We start from the raw sequence: 24,247 nt of genomic DNA, 5'->3' as shown, positions 1-24,247 counted from the left end.
GCTTAGTAGTGGATAAAAAAAAATATTGGAAAAAATTCTGCTGGATTTTCTTGCCATAATTTTTTTACATATACAGTATTATGGCACCATTCTTGTAATCTAGAACCAAAAATTATGACTGTTAACTGTGTCAGATGTCTAGAGAGATCCAATATCATCTGTTTTCAGATACATCATACATCATTTCAGCCATCAGTTTTTTGGGGGTTTTCTAATGTAAGAGGATTATAACTATACAGAAGGTAAGGATAATGAAGCCTTTTGCTAGATAACACAAGAATAATGAAATTATATGCAAGCCTGAACATGCATGCAGCATTAGATACATATGATAAATCTGGGAGAAATAAACCAAGAGGAGTGTAATTATATATGCATACATACATACTGTACATACATAAATGCATCAAATCATTGCAACAAGAAACTAAAAAAATGAAAGTAATTTGCCCACCCAAAGACTAGCAGGCAATTTTGTATAAATAAAAGTGAATTTCAAAGGAATAAAAAAATATGTACAAGCTCATTGCAAGCTCTAGAGGCATTTCTTAACAGATTCTGTATTTAAGAATCAGCATGTGATACACATGAGGTTACATGTAATTTTTTACTAAGCCATTACTATTAAAAAATACATACATGGTGAGATCAGAAACATGTACAGGAAGCATATTATATTACTTGCAGTTCTTCCTTCCTTAGTTATGTTAAGCCCTTTGCTATACAGTGTATCCAGGGTTATGGTCAATTTGCATCTTAAAAGCAAGTTTAAGTTAAGGGACTGTAAATTGGTATACAATGCCCTCTCCCCAATCCCTGGTTGTCACCTGGTTGGAAATAATAATACATTACTTCTTTTTAATATATAAGAAAGGTAATACTGTGAGTTTTTTCTTTTAGAAAAAGGGGCAACTTCAACTCTAAATAAATGTTAGCATGAAAAAAAAAAAAACATTTAAACAGACTTGCTGTCAAGTGAAATCATAGGATATAGTCTGATAATGGAATTTGTATTCAGCAGTAATCATTTTGATTGAAATGTCATAGCAATCCCAATGCACTGTATATATTTATAGGTCGAAAAATGCTTTACATTCACAAATAATTACTTTTAAATTGTGGTGTGTCTATCTAGCAAAATGATGGATTTCATTGGCAGCTTTTTTAAGTGCAATGGTATGATTGTTCAAGGTATGTAGTGACACTTTCCAAAATTAGAAATTATCAGTGTAAACAGGAACCTTAAGCAGATTGTGCGTGGCAGCATTAAGCAGCTGGAAGACTTGATAATTGCTGCATGCCAGAAGAGAAGTTATGCAGTAGCTCATTTAGTGCTCTACTGTATTCCCTTACCAGATGTGATGTAGACAAAAATAAATCAATAAATATTTTGCTGTAATGTTAAAACCTATGTCAAAGTTTTAAATGGATCCATCCATGAATGACAGCCTAACAAATCCAGGGAATTCTACTGTACCTCATAGTAGTAGCCTGTGATTAATGCCCAATTTTTTGCACATCAGAAATTATCGTGGTTACTCTGAATTTTTTCCAATCGTGCTTCTAATTAGCGAAAATTTGTGGTTTAAATAATGGGTCCCAGTATGTTATTTAGAAATGTAATGCATTAAACCTAGCAGTTTCTAACATGTTTTGTGTTATTTAAGTCTCAGATAAAGTTCAATAAAATATTTGGTGCTTGGTACAGATTAAGTCACTCATAGCAAGCAGTCAGCTGGTAGCATTAAGGGCTCTGGCACATGGGGAGATTAGTCGCCCGCGACAAATCTCCTGTGTCTCAGGCGACTAATCTCCCCGGATTGCCATCCCACCGGCGAAAATGTAAATCGCCGGTGGGATGGCATACGCGGCGGCGTGATTTCACTGAAATTGCGAAAGTTTCCTCTCGAGGCAACTTGCACGATTTCACTGAAATCACGCCGCCGTGTATGCCATCCCACCGGCGATCTTGATCTGATATCAAATATTTCTTTGAGAAGTGTATAAAAAATTATTTCTTTGAGAAGTGTAAATCTTATAGTAAGTGGTCATTGAGAGATTTCTTCAAACTTTAGGTTCTACTTGTTTTGAGTAGAACATTATTCCCCCCATCCAAGACCCTTATAGCTTATGTAAACATTGGAAATGTAACTAGTCTGTCAGCATTAACATTTCTGGGGTTAATTTTAAATTTAGGACTGTATACTTTTTAATTTTACACATAATAAGTGGGTCTGTACATTACCCAGGATGCTTAGTAAATTTCCAGCTTTCCAGTCCAAAGTAGAGACAAAAGCTGTGTGCTATTGCTACATGGTTATATATTCCTTTCGCAAAGTATAACTATACTTTTAACAATATGACTATGATTGATTTTCATTCATCCAGGTCATGGTATATCTAGTATAAATAAATCTAAAGCAACTGGACTTGTTAAGTAATCATTGAAGACGTTTCACTACTCATCCGAACAGCAGGGAAGTCCTCAGCATATGTACTCTTCCACTAATCCCACTCTTTCGATGAGTTGCATGATACTTTGGTAATCCTTTCACAGCATTTACACCTCTGTGAGTTTTAGATGTCACCTCTTTGAAGAGTTAAGGTCCCCATACACTATAAGATCCGCTCGCTTGGCGATGTTGCCAAGCGAGCGGATCTTCACCAGATATCCCCACCTACGGGTGGGCGATATCGGGGGCATGTAGGAGAAATTCTAAACGCGGCAATGGGGCAGTCGGTTCGGGGACCGCATCAACAAGCTGATACGGTCCCCGATCTGACTGGATTTTCTAACCTGGCCGATCGATATCTGGCCAATTTCAGGCCAGATATCGGTCAGCCAGGCCCCTCGGTTCTGCCCCTACACGGGCAGATAAGCTGCCGAATCGGTCCAAGGGACCGATATCGGCAGCTACTATATGCCCGTGTATGGGGACCTTTACAAAGTGCCATTGTGATTGGATTAGTGGAAGAGTACATATGCCGAGGACTTCTCATACCAGTCAGTTGAACTGAAGAAGCTGTTCGAATGAGTACTGAAACATCTACAATGATTACTTAACAAGTCCAGTTGCTTTAGATTTACTTATTAGATTTTTTACTAGATATACTTTTAACAGATATTATTATATGCATGAATCAAAACAATAGTTAGTTCTATACACGTGGATCAGTGCCAATTCTGGGGCTGCTGCTCGAGACAGCAGCCACTATGCTAACCACCACTCCACACTTACAACTTTAGTGTCATAGAGGATCCAGAGGGGCTGGAATTTTTTTTTACAAATCTGCACTAGAACAGAATTTAACTCATAGTGAAAAATATGTGGTTTTTTTCCCTGCTAATTGAGGAAGGCAGAAAAAGTCTCTGGCCTCAAATAAAGTACACATATGACAATAATTATTATATTTTTAAATAAACCAGGTGGTACAAATTGTTTTACTATTTATAAACTTAGCAAATAAATATATACTATTAATGAAAAATTATGTATCTGAATTAATACATTATAGGAATAGCCTTTATAAAAAAATATAGATATATATTTTGTTGCTTAATCCCTGTTGTCCCATCCCACATAGCAGCTCTGAATAAGAGGCTCATATAAGCCATATAACGAGTATATAAGTTGCCCCAAGTGCACTGTGCAAAATGTAAAATTACATCTGATGATTGTTTAGGCACAACTTTACTGCATTCATTTACACAGGACACTGAAGGAAGCCTGGAGCTACCACCTTCTCCGGAGGTGGCAGTAACTCCAAAGTTCATCTGCAAAAATGAACACACATTCACAATATTCAGAACATGAGGTTGGGTGAAAGCACTGGCTCCATGCACAAAGGACGTGAAAGTAATGCCCTTTTGTTACAAGAACCTTTAATAAATGGCACTTTTTGGGCTGCCAAAATTATGTGGCTGCAATTGCTTGTCATAAATGACCCCGATATATTGTAGGCTGATAAATTAGACGAGGATATAAAATGGGCTCCTTAAAAATAGTCCTCAATGCCACTACCCCTATTCTGCCTCCTGTTCCAAAATTATCACGTGTGCCTACAGATGCAGGGAAACCCTGGAGCTAACACAACCTCAAAGGCAAAATTAAGATGCAGATGTCATTTTGATAGTAAGCAATACCATGATTTTGGCTTAATTGTGTCCAATTTGTGATAAAGTTCATGTCCAACTGCATTTTCTTTAGTGCACTGGGCACAATTGCATCAGCCAAATCACCACCTCACAGCTGCAACTATGCTGTAATTGTGGACAAAAAGCACTTACTCTTTTAAAGTAGCCCTTTAGCCTTTTCAGTTTTATTAAATGAAGATATTTGCATTTTAAATGTTGCCTTTCTTTTATTTTGTTTTTAATAACTTAGAAAACTGGTCTCAATGGACACTTTAGCTTACTGATACTGTCAGTTAATATTGTCACGTTAAAATGTGACTGGTAGCCATTTTGGAATAACATTTAATGTGACTATTTCAATATTGCATTCATATACTTTAATAAAAAAAAATCTAACAAAAAGAGCTAAAACTAGGTTAGAATATATTTAAAATGTTATATGATTTATATGCCAATGGTGCTTGCCAGATTTTGAAGCTTTGGTGCCAAAAGATTTCATTGCATCATGAAGAACAGTTATTATAAACAGATTGCAGTGGTAATTTTCTCATTTAGGTTTTACTCCACATTGTACTATCTCTTATTCAGTTTCAAATCTATTTCTTAATTATAAATCATAGATATAGTATATTGTTCATATTTGGAGATCTTGCATTTATTACCTCTGTCTATATGTTGCCGATTGAGATAATGCACACCTTTTTTAATAGTGCAGATTATCACGTTGTGCAAGTTAACAGTGTCTATTGAATCTGCCAATCAGCAATGCCATCTGTTTTACAAATGTGAACATGTTGTACATATTCATTTGCAACATGTACCTCTGTACAGATCCATTTGTTTTAAAGCAAATAAAAGTTAACAAAGCAGTGCAGTCACTAAATGATTTTGTCTCTTTGGCCCTTTTATAAACTCATCCTAAAATTCTACAGTTTGTTTTTGTATAGTACTTAAATGGTCACTAAAGGTGACCATATAAGTACTATACAAAAACAATGTTTAAAGTATTTAAGGTATTTGACGGATTGATCACTGGCCAAACTGACAGATACTTTATAACTGGACAAAAATAGAGATGACCAGAAGGATTGAATCTGCAGCATCTTTGGTCATAGATTATTAAATTTTTTGCATATGGATCCAGATTTTAGAAGATGATTTAGTGAAGGAAGATTTTTTTTCTGGGCAGATATTGCTGTATTCTAATAAATAGATTCTAAGATGTTTTCTTGTTTCTATTTTTTCTCTTTTTAGTTACATACTGACCATGACAAGGGTGAAGGAAATTTAAAGTACATACTGTCTGGAGATGGAGCTGGTAGTGTATTCATTATTGATGAAAATACTGGCGATATCCAAGCTGCAAAAAGACTGGATAGAGAAGAAAAGTCAATGTATGTGTTACGTGCTATGGCAATAGATAGAAAGACTGGAAAACAAGTGGAACCTGAGTCTCAGTTTGTCATAAAAATACATGACATTAATGATAATGAACCAAAGTTTACAAAGGATGTTTATTATGCAAGTGTTCCTGAAATGTCTGAAGTGGGTAAGTACAGAATGATATTCTGGGACAGAATTAAAAATAATTTTTTTTCCAGTATGGAGGGTTCTACAAAATGTTTTGAGTTTCTTTTTCATATGCACAAATAACGATGAAAGTGTGCATGTTGGGAATTTCATATGCATTAGGAAGATAATAAATACTTGTGCATAATAGGAGTGTTCTCTACTGTATAGAAATAATATCTACTGAATGAACATATGCAGGAAATGGGGTTCGTTGTCCTACAGGTTGATGTTACTCATGTATCATGTAGTAATCAATTTTTTTTTTTTAAATGGAAACTAATTGTTCTATCTTCATAATTATGTGTAAAGTATTGTTTTTGATTATGCTTATTAGGCATACTAAACATTTTAGACTGGGGGTGTAATTAAAAAGACTAGATTGTTAGTTATGAAAAACTTACTGAAAAATCTGGTGGGTCTTGACACAAAAAATGAAATATACAGTCTATGATTCAGCTCAGCGAACATTTGATCTATTGAGATATTTATCTATTGGTTTGAGAACAGCAGTAAGTTTTCTAGCCTAATGTCACACTTTTTCCTTATTACTGGACCCATGCTAGTTCTCCATGTTTTATTGTTTGGCCCATTTACTAATGTTTTTATTTTTTTCATTTTTACGAATCGTATGTTTTACTGTTAAAATTGTTAAGAATACTAATTACAGTACATGAAAACTTTGTGATTTTTAAATAGAAAAAAAAGACAAAACCACGCAAGACAATTCTTGCAAAAATGAAAAATGTAAGGTTTTTGTGTTCTTTTTGTTTTGGTCCACATTTTATTTCATTCATGCTTTTTATATTTTGATCTTTTAATAAATGACTATATATTCATTGTTTTAGTGGAATTAGTTTTCATGATTAAAAAAGAATATAAATGTGCCTCTCCCAATTTGCCTGCAAAAATTGCAGGGACAGCATGAGCCACTTTACCCATAAGTTTAACTATTGCACTTATATTCCAAAATTACCCAAATCAGGCCTAAAACAGAGGCTTTTTTTCTTAAAAAAGCTTAACACGTGTACGAATATATGTAATACATGTATTTAATATCTGCAGTTGACCTCGATTTCATTTTTGTAAGTATATTCTTTTTTTTTTTATTATTATTTTTATGTTATATCTACTGACCTTACATGCCTTTATATTCTACATAGTGTAAATGTGCATTCATTGGAGAAACAATACCAAAGAGAATAATTTTAGACTGCTGTGAATATTATAATCAAACCAGCATGTTTCAAACATATTATCAAGTGTTAAAGCAAAGTTGGAGACTTAATTCAGCAGCATAAGGGTAATATTCATAATGCAATATTGCTTGATAAACTTTTAGCTAGCTCCCCTAGGCTAAGGGTTGCATTAAAGTGCAAAAGAATCCTCAAGTCAAAATACGACCTGGTCTGTGCTATTCTCTTGCATTTGTTAGTTTCTTTTTTAATGTAGTTTAGAGAATTAGGGGGTAAAGCGGGACAGTTTTATGGCTGATTTCGATCTGTTTTAGAAAACCAACAATTGAGTAAATCCCTGTTAAACCCGTTAAACTTTTATTAATTTATTTTATAAATTAAAACTCTTTTTAGGGTCTCTACTGTTTTAAAACTAAGTACTATGAATACCATTGTGTCTTCCATTGTCAATAAATCAGCTGACAATGCTTGTCTTGTGCCAAAATATGCTAAGACAATATCTTGGCAGCAACTCATATAGTAGATTATGTTAAAGAATGGCAAAAACTAAAATCCAGTCTTCAGAAAAAAATTAAAATAAAGTTATTTTTCCCACTATCGTTTTACCATTCAATTTCTTCAGTTCCCGCATTTTCAGGAATTTTCATATAAATCTTATTTTTACTGATGCTTTGGCAGTATTTTAGTCAACCTTTCATGTTTTGTAAAAAAAAAAAAAAAAATCTAAATTGTTTTGAAGGTAACAATCTATTACATTCTATTCTGATGGAGGAGTGCATAGCATTTTTTTTTCTTTGGTTATGTGAAATCTGACATAAAGGTCTATGTCTGCAGTTTCTACTGAGAAACAGTTGGAGATATTTTACAAGAAGTCATGAAGGAAGGGAAATACTATTAAAAATAAATAAATAACACTGACAGGGGATTTAGCATCAAGGAAAGTAAAAATGGGATTGAACAAATGTAAGGCAATTCATGGTGCATCACTGCAGCCGTATTGGCTTATGGTTTGATTTGATACATTCTTCATTTATTTAAAGGTTCAGAATAGTTTGATGAGGTATGTTCATACGATATGTTCTATAAATTCCCTTTTGGTTTTCTGGCAGGTTTTTTTTATTAAGTTTAAACTTAAAAGCTTCAAACTTTTTTAAACAAGCCCAAGTACTATTATCCAAAAGAAACCAGATTTATCCTTTTTTTCTAATGGTTTATTTTATCATCATCACACAAAAAAAATGTTTTTTGACTGATTTTTTGCTTTGACTTGAATAGGTTATACCAGGTTACACCAGGTTTTACATCAACGTCTAAATTAAGACATTTAAATGGTGTTGAAACAAACAAACAAACATTCATGTACAACAGCTGTTTTTTGGACAATTTCATGGATTGCAATGCATGGTGTATCTAATACTTCTTATTTACCACTTTAAGTTTGGAAAAGCCACACTAATGTCAGTAAAAGTAATTTTCTTACAGATTTGCACCATCAGCCTTTTCTTCTGTATTGAGGTGGGAAAATGTGGTTCATTGACGTATACATGATCTTGACTGGTTTAGATAGCATATTTTTCTATTTAGAATTGTTGTGGTTTTTTCACATAAATTGCAACAACAAGAAACATCGAGCAATAGTAAATGTCCCCCTTAATGTGCAAAATAAGATGATGATGATGAAGTAAGAGTGAACATATACTGTATTTCTTCATGACAGTTATTTGACCTTGGAAATAATTTATACTGTTAATTCAGTCCATGGCAGCTGGTGCATTTAATTTTAATTTATAAACCTTTAAACACATGCAAAGAAGCTTTAATCTAGTAAATATTTTTTTTCATATGCAATGAAGTAGACAAATCTGACACAAACTAAAAGAAATCAGAGAGTTCCAAATATTAAGAAATCAGTTGCTTGAAGTGACTGGCCATGTCAAGAGATGTTTGAATCATAAAGTTGCAATAGCAATTGTGCAATGACAGCAAATCTAACAGGGGGCAGAAAGAGTCCTTTATGGAAAGATAGTGATCAAGATAACAAACTTAAATCTCATATGACTTCAATATATTTGTGACAACACTTTATAATCTCTACTGGCCAAATAGCATAGAATAGTTCTGGAAAAATCTATACTTCTTAGTTATTAAAAATGTTGGCCATGAGGGTAGGAAACCTCAGGAAAAAAAACTGATGTGAAGATTAGTGATGAGCGAATCTGTCCCATTCCGTTTGCGGGAAAAATTTGTGAAACAGTGAAAAATCTGCAAAATGTGTTTGTTGCGTGACTTTTTTGTTGCATGTGTCTTTTTTACATAACCATGCCTATTTTGACACAATTGTGCCCATTTTGATGGGGTCGTGCCACATTTGACGTGACCACACACATGTTTACTCACCCAATTTGACACAACCGCAAATTTTTTTGGCTGCAAATTTTCGCTGAAGTTTCATGACACAATTCACCAATGGCCTAATGCAGAAATCCGCGGTGAATCCATGTCTGCCGAAAACATTTGCTCATCACTAGTGAAGATGAGCTCAATTTGCTATGAACTTTCCTACAGGGGCGGGTCAATGTTCAAATTATAATTAAATCACAGTCTAGGAAATTTTTCAGACTTTGATATATCTTTTATAACTGCAGTAGGCTATAAGAAAATATTTCAGGACTCTGCATGTTATTGTTAAGTTCATTAGCAGACTGAACAACTGAATAAGTGCAGGAAGAACAAAGGTCAGAAATTTCAGAGGAAGGGCAGTGTTAGGTTGTTAGTAATTTGAAAGTGAAATTAGAATTTTGACATGTCTCAAAAGTTCAAGCAAAGTTGATTGCAATCTGTTCTAGAATTCAACTTGTATAGGTGCCACTAACGGTGCTTCCTTTTTAGAATTTTGCTACACTACAAGAAGTAATCCAACTAGAATTGTTCTATAATTTGACAAAATAAAACTTCTCTCTTAAATTTCACTTTGTTAAAACTTAAAACAGTGACGAAACAATTGTTTAATGTTAGAGTCATGCTATAGTCAAACTATACACAGTTAGGTTAATAGACACTTTCTGCTTTAAACGTTAAACAACTAAACATTATCTATTTCCTTCTTTTCTTTTTTTTTTTTTTTTAGATTTTTGTTACCATTTCTAGGGGGTGGTTTATAAGTTTTTATCAATAGGTAAAGTTTTGAAAGTTAACTATTTGATAAAAATGCCTCTAAAAATCCCATAGAAATGAACAGATAGAAAATTGTACTGTGGTAAGGTCTAATTTCATGCTTTGATAAATCTGCCCCTATCTTAGACTTTTAATTGGCCTTTTTCCTGCTGTTAAATTGTCACTGAATGCCCTTTACCTATACAGTGCAATGGTTTTACTTCTGTATACTCTTTATACTTGTTTACAGCAGCGCTAAGGGGAAGATCAAGCAGCAATAACACACTGATATAACAGTCAGCTCAACCAAACATGAGGTGCTGCAAGGAATATAATTGTGATCTATAGGGTGATGAAAAGCTTTGAATGCCTCTAAGCTAATTAAGCAAACAATTCATGGTACGTGCCCAAGTAGAATACTTAAGCATAAAAAATGTAACTTAGCTCTTGTAGTCTGAATTGGTGATGTCTAGTGACCCAGAACTGTAACAGAGAGGCTGAGTCTAAGCCTTTCTTTGCAAGCTGTGTATATTATTACCATATTCTCAATCATACTATAACATACACTATATATATACTGTATATATATATATATATACACATAGATAGATAGATAGATAGATGATAGATAGATAGATACAGTAGATAGATAGATAGATAGATAGATAGATAGATAGATAGATAGATAGATAGATAGATAGATAGATACCTGTAGATAGATGATAGATAGATACCTGTAGATAGATGATAGATAGATAGATGATAGATAGATAGATAGATAGATACAGTAGATAGATAGATAGATAGATAGATAGATAGATAGATAGATAGATAGATAGATAGATAGATAGATAGACAATCTCATAACTATACATCAATTTTAATTTTTATCTAATGGAAATGGCAATCAATCATATTGATACTTGCATAGTGAGTGCAAATAAAGGTGCCTTATCAACTTCTACAGAAAGACATTTCAACCCAAAACAGCTCCACTTCTTTGAAACTGTTATAGCATTTTGAAAACTAGGCAATAGTTTGTTAAAATGTTCAGTTCGCTATCAATGTGTAAGAAACATTTAGTGCTGAGCTGTTTAAATATATAGTTATGTCTCCTTTGCCTTAATGCTTTGCCAGTATTTGCTGAGTATGTTTTTATTTTAATTTGACATGTTAAAATCATCATTAACACAATTAAAAGCTATGTAGATTTATCTGATGCTATTTCAGCTCAACATCACCTTTCATCATACTAGAATTCATTACAAGTAAGGGACAAGAGCAATAAGATTATCTACAGTTATGGATACAGCTAGAACAAAGAGTGTTAATGTAATAAAGGAAGGATGAAACAAGGCAAAAGTGCACATTTACATAGCAAATAAGCTTATCTTGAATTTGAACCCCCAATGACAGCATCTTATCCTATTTATGTTAACTATAAAAGTGTTTCTGCTATAAAATAAATTTTTGTAACAACAGAAATAGCACATTATATTTATATGCATATAAAACACTTTAAATTTTTGGTGTTATCGTTCCTTTAAGATAACAGTTTGGCCATACAAGCTAAGTACTAGATCCCCCGAGACTGAGTTAGAAATTCAGTGGCCCATGTATGGGGCCTTTTTGATAACCTGCTCAAATGATATCACAGGGGCCTGGAATTGACAAAGTATGCAATTCTGCTCTACCTGACCACACCCAATTTGACACAACTGCAACTTTTTTGACACACAACAATTTTTTTGTTTCGCAAAACAATTCGCCAATGGCAAAATGGGAAAATTCGCTGTGAATCCATGCCTGGCGGAAAAGTTTGCTCATCACTAGCTTTGTGTTTATTATTGAATTAGGTTTATTTAACATGAAGACTAACCCACAGATATAGCAGATACATCACACTCAGTTCTACACTCCACCTGTCTGAGCACATTGCTTCCATTCCTGCTAGCACAATCAAAAACAAAGCTCTCTCCCATAACAGCTTCCTCACTGAACATTCTTGTACTTCTCTGAACCTCAAATTTCACCCATATAGACAGACAGGGCACATCAAGACTACATGCAACTGTTTCACAAAAACCTGACAATTAGCAACTTAAGCTATTTGCACAGTGAAAAAATTTCAACTTAAGCAATTTTCAATATTACATTCATAATTTCAGTTACTACATTTTAGTGGAATTAAAGTTATTTGAAAATGTAATTGCATCTACCAAAAATTGTAATTTTGCTAATAATTATATATTAGAGAACCCCTTCAAATTTAAACTATCATCAAGAGATTTTTTGGTTCCCATCTGACTAACTAAAAGTACGGATTGTGAGTAATTCTGATTTTCCATGAATGAAATATGCTCACAAAAGTTATATAACACTTATTTTAATTGCAAGTTGATCTGTGTGGCAAGTTTTATTATTTGCATCATTTAATTACTCCAGAAAATCAAATAACTTAATGTAATTGCATGAAAAAAATATAAACTAGAATCAATACAGGTAACTTGGATTTCAGAGTTCAATATCAATCTAAGCTTTCTTTGAAAAGACTTTTATATCTCTGCATTATTACATGAAAGAGAAACAGTTCAATATTCACTGCAATAGTGTGCTTCTTGCTAAACATAATGATCAGCGTGCGACATATGCTAAGTAAACTCATCAGAGAAATGGAAGATCATACAATATAAATATAGCTTTAAGTCATTAACTTCTCCATTAAGGTTTGTGTTACTTTTGTGGATGACATGAGTTGTTTCATTTTGTTTAGGGTTGTACATATTTGCCAGATGTTCAGTATGTCTTTAATATTTTCTTCATATTTTGCAAAAATGTGGGCATATTTAAAATGGAACATATTCTTCACACAGCAAACCATGAAATAACCAAATACTGGCTGCTTGTTCTGGGTTACTAAATCAAGATGAACTTTTCCTGGGTTATTAAACAACCCACACTGAGGCTTTTTTATATAAAACATATAGGTGCGGGTATGTTATCATTACCCAGAAACCCATTACCCAGAATGTTCTGTATTATGGGAAGGTCATCTATATTAATAAAATAATGAAACATTTTAAAATGTTTTTTCTCTGCAATAATAAAACAGTACATTGTACTTGACCCCAACTAATTAACACTTATTGGAGGTAAACAATCCTACTGAGTTTAATTAATGTTTAAATGATTTTTTAACTAAAGGTATGACAGAAAAAACCCTTCCTGAGCATTCTGGATAACAGGTCCCATACCTGTATTTACATAGTTACATACTGTAGTTACATAGGGTTGAAAAAAGACCAGAGTCCATCAAGTTCAACCCATTCAAGTAAACCCAGCACACACAACCCATACTTACCAATCTATACTATCACATACATAAACTATATATACAACCACTAATACTAACTGTAGATATTAGTTTCACAATAGCCTTGGATACTATGCTTGTTCAAGAACTCATTCAGGTCTCTCTTAAAGGCATTAACAGAATCTGCCATTACCACATCACTAGGAAGGGCATTCCACAACCTCACTGCCCTCACTGTGACAAACCACCTAAGCTGCTTCAAATGGAAGCTCCGTTCCTCTAATCTAAAGGGGTGGCCTCTGATGCGTTGATTGCTTTTATGGGAAAACACAACACCCCCTATCTGCTATAATCCCCTCTAATGTACTTGTACAGAGTAATCATGTCCCCTCGCAAGCGCCTTATTTCCAGAGAAAACAATCCCAACCTCGAAAGTCTAACCTCATAGCTTAAATCTTCCATCCCCTTTACCAGTTTAGTTGCACGTCTCTGCACTCTCTTCAGCTCATTAATATCCTTCTTAAGGACTGGAGCCCAAAACTGCACGGCATACTCAAGGTGAGGCCTTACCAGGGACCTATAAAGAGGCAAAATTATGTTTTCATCCCATGAGTCAATGCCCTTTTTTATACAAGACGGCACTTTATTTGCTTTAGTAGCCACAGAATGACACTGCCTGGAATTAGACAACTTGTTATCTACAAAAAACCCTAGATCCCCAACAAACTACCATTCAGTAGATAGTTTGTGTTTATTTTATTTCTACCAAAGTGCATAACTTTGCACTTGTCCACATTGAACCTCATTTTCCAGTTTGCTGCCCAGTTTTCCAATTTTGTCAAATCGATCTGCAAAGCGGCAGCATTCTGCATGGAACTTATAGTGTTGTCAGCAAAAACAGAAACAGTACTCTCTATGCCCACCTCCAGGTCATTAATAAACAAGTTAAAAAGCAAAGGACCAAGGACTAACCCCTGCAATACGCCACTAACAACACTGGTCCAATTAGAAAATGTTCCATTTACCACCACTCTTTGTAATCTATCCTTCAGCCAGTTCTTTATCCAATTACAAATATTATGTTCTAGGCCAATATTCCTCAATTTGATCATTAACCTTCTGTGAGGTACTGTATGAAAGGCTTTAGCAAAGAACAAGTAGATGACATCAACTGCCATTCCAGCATTGAGGTTCCTGCTCACCTCCTCATAAAAGGCAACTAAATTAGTCTGGCAAGATCTGTTATGCATAAAACCATGCTGGCACAAACTTATAGTATTGTAAATTGCTATGTGTTCAAGTACCCTATCCCTTATTACCCCTTCCAAAAGCTTTCCTACTACTGATGTCAGACTTACAGGCCTATTGTTTTCAGGCTGAGAACGGGATCCCTTTTTAAATAATGGCACCACATTAGCAATTTGCCAGTCTCTCTGCGCCATGCCAGACCTCAATGAATCCTGAAAAATTGAAGAGTTGAAAAAAGTGAAGAGTCTTGGCAATCACAGTGCTAAGCTCATTTAATACCCTGGAATGAATCCCATCCAGTTCTGGACCTTTACATGTTACCCTTTACATGTTACCTTTACATGTTACCCATTACATGTTCAAGTCTCTTTTGAATTACCCCCCGAGTAAGCCATGCATCAGTAGCAAAATTATTAGAACTGGGCATATTAAAAGGGAAGCCTTCATTAGCTGGCTCCTCAGATGTATAGACAGAAAAAAAGTAAAAGTTCAACATTTCTACTTTTTCCCCGTTCTCATCAACCAACTTATCCCCCCGTGATAATAAGGTTCCCACCCCTTCTTGCTTCATTTTTTTACTATTCACATAATTAAAAAATAGTTTTGGATTCTTTTTACTCCTAGCTGCAATATCCCTTTCCATCTTTATTTTAGCTTGCCTGATAGCTTTTTTTGCATGCTTTATTTGCTTCCTTGTGCCTAATAAAAGTTTCTGCTGTCCCAGCTAACTTGTATGCATTAAAAGCACGTTTTTTCTTACCAACCTCAACACTAACACTTTTATTAATCCATAAAGGTTTTGCTTTGCGATGCCTCGCCTTGCTAAAAAGGAGAATATACTGTTGTGTGTACCTGCAAAGCAATGTTTTAAAGATGTTCCATTTTCCTTCTGTATCTAACCCTATGAAAAGCCTTTCCCAGTTGACACATTGTAAAGATGCTCTTATACTGGCAAAGTCTGCATGTCTGAAATCGAGTGTTTTAGTTAATCCCTTATAAAGCTGTCTCTGCAGCATTATCTTAAAGGAGACCATGTTGTGATCACTGTTCCCCAAATGCTCACCCACACAAATGCTAGAGATCAGTATTATTAGATATTACCAGGTCCAAAATAGAGTCATTCCTAGTAGGTTCTTGAACCGCCTGAAATAAAAAGTTGTCATTTATCATTTTAACAAACCTACTAGCTTTTTCTAACTTAGCCACCCCATTACTCCAGTCAATAATTAAAGTCCCCCATAATAACAACTTGACCCAGTTGTGAAGCCTCCTCCATTTGCAACACTAGCTGGGTTTCATCCCCCTCATCTATACGGGGTGGTTTATAGCATACACCAATGATCATTTTCTTTGTGACCTTCAGCCCTACTGAAATTTCTACTCAAAGAGATTCAACATTTGCATTGGTAATGTCTTTGCTACAAGGCTTTAAATCTGACTTTTCATAAAGACAAACCCCTCCACCCTTTTTAATCTTCACCCTTTTTAAATTCACGGCCCATTCACATTTTTCATCCCTCCAGGTCTCAGTGATACCAGTTCAATTATAATTTTAAATACATGCAATAGCCTGCAGCTCCCCTAATTTACCCAACAATCTTTGCGCATTAGCCAGCATGCAGTGGAGATTACTACTTCTCCCTCTGATATTTACATTAGCTAACGGAGAGTTAGAGCTAAGGCAATTATTAGTCTGTATCCCTTGTAACAAGGGATGCTTCTTATCTGATAAACTATATGCCCCCTCACTCCTCCCCCACAACCCTTTGCTAGTCCCACTGCCCTGTCTACACTAGCTTTCCCATAAACCTCAAGCTCACCCCCCCCCTTGTCTAGTTTAAACACTCCTCCAGCCTCTTAACCGTTCTCGGATCCCCTGCCATTGAGGTGCAGTCCGTCACGGCTGTATAGATTGTACCCCAAAGAAAGGTCAGCCCAGTGCTCTAGGAACCCAAACACTTCCTTCCTACACCAAGACTTTAGCCACGCATTTAGCTCCCTAAGCTCCCGCTCCCTGTCTCCCTAAACTTGCATGTGGCACCACCAAAATTTCCGAAAAAATGACATTGGAGGACCTTTCCTTAATCTTAGAGCCTAGATCCCTGAACTCAATCTTTAGGGTCCTCCCCCTACCGTTCACTATGGTACCAATATGTACCAAGACAGCTGGGTCATGCCCAGCCCCTCCCAATAATTTGACAACCTGATCAACCACATGCTGAACCCTGGCACCAGGAAGACAGCAAACTGTTCGGCTGAAGTGATCGGCTAGACAGATTACCCTGTCCACTTTCCTAATGATTGAATCTAGTGATGAACGAATCTGTCTCGTTCACAAAATGGCGAAAAATTCACAGGAACGCATTTGTTGCACAATTTTTTTGTCACCCGCATCTTTTTTGTCGCCCACAAATTTTTTTGTCACCGCGGCTATTTTTTGTAGCCCGTTTTTTGACATGCCCATTTTGACATGGCCACGCCCATTTTGATGCGGACGCACCGGCGCACGATCTGACGTGTGACAACAAAAATTCTCTGCGACAAATGTTTTCACGGCAAATTTTAACACGGTTTCGCAAAACAATTTGCCAATGGCGAAATGCGGAAATTTGCTGCGAATCCATGCTGCTGCCACTCATTCTCACAGTTTCTCCTAGAAGCAGTTAAACAAAAATAGGTGAAAAGACTTGAAATAAATACAAACTTTGTACTTTGTCTGAAACTCCTTTTGTTTGTAACTCCTGTGGTTTATAACTCCACTTAGAGAGCACCCACTTCAAGAGCAATCACTTACAGAGCACCAACCACCAGAGCAAGTTCCACTGGAGTGCCAGTGGTTCTATTTATACTGTCTGTTCAGGTGATCTAATCAAACCCCACCCACCTCAAACTGAGGGTAATTACAAAGGAATGCAACTTCTGGCAAACCTGCTGTTAGCCTCATAGTTTACCAAACTTTGTAATTTAGCACCAAACACAGCAAATACTTTTGAAAGAATTAATTGAGTTCACTATTTAACAATGTCTTTAATGTACCAAGCTGTGATTAGTAACTAAACTTTATACAGTAACTAAACTCATGTGAAAGGCATGGTATCAACAACTGCTATTTATCAATGTCTGAAATCAAATTTTTGAGAATTTTTAGACTCATTGAAAATGATATAAAGAATACGAATTTGATGCAATCAAAGTTTTACAGTTTCACTCAAGTTTTTTATATTTTTAATTAATTAATTTTTAATAAATAAGCAAACTTTTGAGTTTAGTAAAATGTATCCTAATTGGGGAAAAAAATGATAATTAAGCCTCTGTATGTGCGCTTTGGTTCAGTAAAAATTTAACATAAATATATGTCAAACCTGTAAAGAGATGTTGAATGGAGGGGAGTAAGTCTGGTTAAATTGCTGTTAGATGATAATAATCAATATTAAATTGTGAATTGTTTATTCTTTCAACATAAGCTTTCTTAAAATTAAATATGTGTGAAATTAAAATAATGATTTTAAAGAAAAACATGCAGTAGAACATGTTTATTTTTGTATAGTGTCTTATAGTGACTTCTATTGAACCTCGTCAGCTGATATTTGCTATGTTTTTTTCTGGTGATTTTTTTGTGTTTTTTTCTTTAATAAATACCAAGTATTTGAGGTTCCAAAGTTCTCAAGTATATTTGCATTTTTTGAACACATTTCTTGAATTGTAAAAATAAAACCCCCACAAACTCTAATTTTGATCAGTACGCCCCCTAAGTCCTTGCCCAAAAGTTTGGCAATCTGTGTTTTGGAATCACAAAACTTGGTGAAAAAAAGGGTAACAACCATTTTTTTTTTAATAATAAAAGTGCAATTGTACAATGTTGTATGGGTGCTTTATATTTACTGTATATTTAGAAACTAAATATAACACATTTGTGTTAGACTTTTTATTAAAAAGAAATTTGTTTTATATGATTTCTGTTCAGTATAAGAGAGAACTGTGCTTGATTTGCTATTGTATAAGCACTGGAACACACAGCTAGATATTTTAGAGATCATAAAGTTTCCATACAGATATTGCAAATGTTCTGTTATCACAATGAAGCTTGCAGTGTGTTTGTGTTCAGCTCTTTTAGATGTTTCATAAACAAAGCCCCAGAAGGTCCATTGTAAGCAGTGGAACCATAGAATATCATGCTTTGTAAAGATGATGCGGAATTTTAAAAAGTACCTTTCATTTTCCAATGTTACTGACCATCTACGATATCCAAAAAAATAGACAATGCTATTAGTTTTGAATGCTAAAATTTATAAATTTAATTGGATGAACATAAGTTTTCATGTAGTAGTTGTTTCTTTTGCTTTCAAATATTTGTAGAACCTCCTCCTTATTAATTGTCCATATCTAAAATGTTTTTGTAGTTTGCATTAATTGAAAGGCAGTATATTTTCTCTTTATATTTAGGCTTCCTGCTTTTACTTGGTTAAACAACATGATTTTACCTTTACAGATGTCAGGTGACCCATGAAAATATGCAGTGTGATAATTAGTTTACCTTCATTGCTATAAAGGTGTAAGAAGCACATGTGGCTTAATTAACTACAATGACCTTGTGACATTTACAGTATGTAGATGACATATAACCCTGAGGTATATAATGAATATAGATATATTTATGTTCAAAAAATGTAAAGGTTCATATGATAATTAACCTTTGAATGTTAATTTACATTTTGAAAATTAAATTAGGATATCTTGAAGTAAATTATGTAAAAATAAAGTTAGTGTAGATAATCAGGAGCTGAAGTGCTACTGCAGGTAAGTAACAATTAGGAAGTGTGTGAAGGATGAAAACAGCAGAATTTTCAATATTTGAGGTTGAGATATATAGCTGGACAGATGTTTTTTGTACAATAGGGCAATTACAGGGTTGCTAATTTTACTGCTTTGGCACTAAAATGTGTTAATGTGTGCTGATGGGAGACTGGGTGGTTGCAGGGCTGCTCATTTATACAGCTCATTTGTATGAAAACCAAAATTTACATTAGTACAGCTAAAATATTGTGAGGCTGTTTATTATATTATAAGCTATATGAGGCAGAGACCTCCTTCCTACTTTTTTACCACATGGCACTTCTATATTATATACGGTTTTATTTATGTTAATGCCCATTATATTTATTATTATGCTAGTCCTGTCCTGTGTAATTTTATACATTGTAAGATTGTATAGCTCTAGGCATCAGTGTATCATTTCATAAATAAAAAAAAAGTTTTACATACAGTACATTAGTAGTACTTTGATTATTTGGGCATCACAATTGTACTTTGCTTGTACTTTTAGTAAAATGGGCTCTGCATTTGTATTACTGGGACACTGCTGTAAATAACAGATGTTAGTATCCATGGAGTGGTGCTTCTGAACTGGAGTGTAAGAAACAGCCCCTAGTGAACAGCCCCTAGCTCTCGAGCTATGACCCTATACGTGTCTCAAAGTGCAATGACCATGAACTATACTTTGGGCAATACTTTAGGTGCATGTTCCAAATTAAAAATCACCTGCTGGTATCAGCGATTAGAAATGAGTGACCTTTTTTGCTTCGTACAGTTTTGCAGATTTGTGCAGCAGTGAATATTTTTTGGAATCTAGAATTTTGCCATGCGTTTTTGCTTGGCTTTTTTTAAATGTATTTTTATTTTACATGTTGTATTTAGATATTGGCTATCCAACATTAGGTTTTCCAGTTGTTTAGTTGCAAATCCTAGCATCCCATCAGTATTCAAAGGCTTCTATGGTATACTGAAATTTAAAAATAAAAAGCTGGATAATGTGTAGACATTTTTGTTTTATTTTATTTTTGCAAGCTCAGGCTCCAGTCACCCTGTATTTCTTAAAGTAATTTGTTTTCTTAATTATACTCCAACCTCTCTCAGATAATTTTCCAGTTCTTCTTCCTTTTACAGTCACTTCTCTCCTTTACCCTACGTCAACTTAACCAGCAACTTTTGACCACAGCCCACTTAACTATTTTTTCTTTTTACTGTATGTCTTTAATCTAAGTATTACTATTTTAGATGCATTTGGCCCTTTAGTACAAAGCTTCATCTGTTTTTAAATCATGTTTGTTTTTTACACACAGTAGTAGGTCTGGATGGAATGAAACCAGTTATCTTGTAGAAATTATAAAATATACACATGTTGAGTGACAAGGAGCAAATAAGAAGATGGCATACTTGTGTCCCTTGTTGCCAGGAAGCAACCCTATGTTATGGTAAAGTTAATGTTTTGTCAGAATGACAAGCTTCTGTAGTGGTAGTGCATGAGTATCTAGAATTCAAAGATTGACTATTTTTAGCAGGTATAACTGCTTACATTGATACCCAGAATTTTGGAAACTGTGGTGGAATGAATTTCTCCTTAAACTATCAGTTCATTATTCTAGAGTACAACATGTTTGGTGTAGTGGTGAGAGAAATTTTTTGGCAGGCATGGATTCTTGGTGAATTCCCCATTGGCGGATTTTATGTGAAATGGGTGAAAAAATTTTCAACAATTTTTTTGAAGCGCCAGACAATTTTTTTTACTGTGCACGACAATTTTTTTGAAGCACCAGACAATTTTTTTGAAGCGCCAGACAATTTTTTTGACACGTCATTTTCCATGTTTTGAGAATCTTTTCAAAGTTTCACTAAATTTTCAGCAAACCAAAAGGGACAGATTTGCTCATCACTAGTTTGGTGTAATTACACACTTATTCAACATAACACTTTTAGTAGCTAAATATTTTTTAGAGCTGCCTCTGAAGCAGTAAGTGTCAAAGTGAACTTCCCTGTTACAAATGTTATACCTTTAATGTAATTTGGTAAGGAGGAAGGAGGATGGAGGAAGGACTACATATTAGATGATGGATTTGAAACTATCCATATAGCACAGGCTCATAACAATAGAAGACATAAAAGTTACAGATGAGACAATGGCACACTTTTCCCTAATCAGATATTCCTTGTCCTTCAGCTATGAAGATATGCATTGTTTTCACTGTAAAACAGGGACTTAAAACATACCAACACCTTTACTTGTGGCAGTCTGATCCCTGAGCAGTTGTCACATACTGTACCCCAGGTGACATGTTTATAAAGAAATGCAGCTTTTGGCAAATACATACAAAACACACTAGTAAATTATCTCTCATAATATTATATAAGGCGCACCATTTGTTTAAGAGGTTTAATTGCCCTTTAAGTTTAACGTTAAATAAAGTAAAACCTCTCAGTTATTCAGTATTCACAGATCGTTTCTGTGTTGTATATGTGAATTTCTTAACCACCGATGCTTGCCAAAACTGGGTTCTAAATTTCTATTCTGTAGTGTAACAGATATTTTAGTGCCCTTTCTTGTTTTTATTTTTAGTTTAAGGTTTTATTAAGTTTTCAAATATGCTTCAATAATACTCAATGGTGCAATGCAACAAATAAACAAGGAATAAAGTAGGAAAGGTGTAGGGGTATCCGGATGTGTGCTCAACTTAAAACAAATAGTTTAAACACATTTTTATAATTTTAAACTTTCCCCCATTTGTTTTAGAAATATTTTGTCTATTTTTCCGAATTCTGAAAAATTCAGATTGGATACGATAATTTCTGAAGATTGCAAATATCACGTAAATGCTTATGATAAAATCAAATTAGTCAAGATAATATCATATTGTCGATCCGAAAGTCACACAATTTTCATAACGAATTGTAACAGCGGCAGAACCATTCCGAATTTTTCGCGCAAGCGTACGAAAAAGTCGAGCAAGTGCGAAAAAATTGGCAAAAATACTCTTGAACGCTCCGAGCGTTCAAGTGTCTTAATATATCTCCCCCATAGTCTTACTAACTGAGCATGTTCACTTGGTCTGTGTGTCTGTGCAGGAGCGAGGCATTATGGGAACTTTCTTTACACAGCTCAGCGTTTTTTCTTCCTGTTTGGCTTCTGATCATCTGAACAGGTGAAAAATGGGGAGACTTAAGGGCACTATTGAGACAACTGAAGTTATGCCTGCAGCTTGAGAATAACTTTTATTAGCCTTTCCTTCCCCTTTAAGAACTGTTTGTTCCACTTATAACCTGTAAAAAGAATCCAGTCTTTTTCCCAGTTTATAATATGTTTATGGTTTTTAATACATATTAACCATTTTAACCATGGTTAAAATTTAGGAAGCAACAAATCTGTAAATAGTGGTAGAAAGATTTACAGATTTACAGAACCTCAAAAAAAATGTTCGCGAACCCGTTCGCAAACTTTCGCCTAAAAGTGCGGACGTTCGCGAACTTTGCGAACCCCATAGACTTCAATGGGAAGGCGAACTTTAGAACCTAGAAAAGCCATTTCTGGCCAGAAAACTGATTTTAAAGTTGTTTAAAGGGTGCCACGACCTGGACAGGGGCATGCAGGAGGGGGATCAAGGGCAAAAATTTCTCTGAAAAATACGTTGTTGACACAGCGTTGCGTTTTGTGCTGTAAAGGGCAGAAATCACACTACATTCCTAAACTTATGTAATAAACTGCTTTAAAAAGTCCGGCGTCTACATGCCAATCAAGTCGTGTAAAGGTTACGGCCGGTTCACACGCAAAGACAAAACGCCGCGTTTACTGCAACGAAAAAAAACGCAAAAAGCTTTAATGATACTGTCAAGTGAGCGAATAATAGTTTTTACTAGTTGCTTGTCACCTCCAGGACGTTCGTCCTGTCGGTGGGAATATTTCTGTAGTGGTGTTTTTAGCAGTCACCGTGCTTGTGCGCATGTGCACGGTCAGGCAGAGGTAATTCAATGTACAGTGACGTGAACCAAAAAACACTGATTCTGCAGTGTGGGCCCAGTTTTGTCCTGCCTTTATGATCACCTGTGGTGACCATAAAAGATACGATTTTGCCGCTGTTGCAGAACCCTGAAAAATCAGGAATGTGTACATTCCTGAAAAATCATGGTTTTTTTGTTGCAGCCACTGAAGCACAGAGGACAGAAAAAATATGTTAAATAAATGTTGAAAAAGTTTGTTTTTTTGTTGTCGCAGCCACTGAAGCACAGAGGACAGAAAAAATATGTTAGATAGATGGTATCATAACCAATCCTGAGGCAGAACCTTTAAAAAATCGAAGATAGCGTACCAAGCACAGAAGACAGAAAAAATATCTTAGATAGATGGTATCATAACCATGCCCCAGGCAAACCCTTTCAAAGAACTAAGATAGGGTGCCAAGCACAGAAGACAGAAAAAACATCAAAGCTAGATGGTATCATAACCATGCCCCAGCCAAACCCTTTCAAAGAAATAAGATAGGGTGCCAAGCACAGAAGACAGAAAAAACATCAAAGCTAGATGGTATCATAACCAATCCCCAGGCAAACCCTTTCAAAGAACTAAGATAGGGTGACAAGCACAGAAGACAGAAAAAACATCAAAGCTAGATGGTATCATAACCATGCCCCAGCCAAACCCTTTCAAAGAACTAAGATAGGGTGACAAGCACAGAAGACAGAAAAAACATCAAAGCTAGATGATATCATAACCATGCCCCAGGCAAACCCTTTCAAAGAAATAAGATAGGGTGACAAGCACAGAAGAAAGAAAAAATATCTTAGATAGATGGTATCATAACCATGCCC

The 24,247-nt window shown here is 35.0% G+C and overlaps 1 protein-coding gene across 1 annotated transcript in view; it reads left to right on the top strand.

The window, feature by feature from the left end:
* The window catches only part of cdh9 (cadherin 9, type 2 (T1-cadherin)), a 99,319-nt gene that overhangs the window by 25,163 nt on the left and 49,909 nt on the right, over positions 1-24,247 (top strand). Inside the window, exon 3 of the mRNA XM_018094960.2 lies at positions 5,390-5,684. Within this exon, the coding sequence (XP_017950449.1) occupies positions 5,390-5,684 (295 nt within the window). The remainder of the gene's footprint in view (positions 1-5,389; positions 5,685-24,247) is intronic.

The sequence above is a fragment of the Xenopus tropicalis genome, chromosome 6, assembly GCF_000004195.4.
Source record: "Xenopus tropicalis strain Nigerian chromosome 6, UCB_Xtro_10.0, whole genome shotgun sequence".
In the NCBI taxonomy this organism is placed as follows: Eukaryota; Metazoa; Chordata; class Amphibia; order Anura; family Pipidae; genus Xenopus; species Xenopus tropicalis.
Note: the sequence above shows the minus strand (reverse complement) of the source record. Positions and strands in the feature narration are given on the sequence as shown.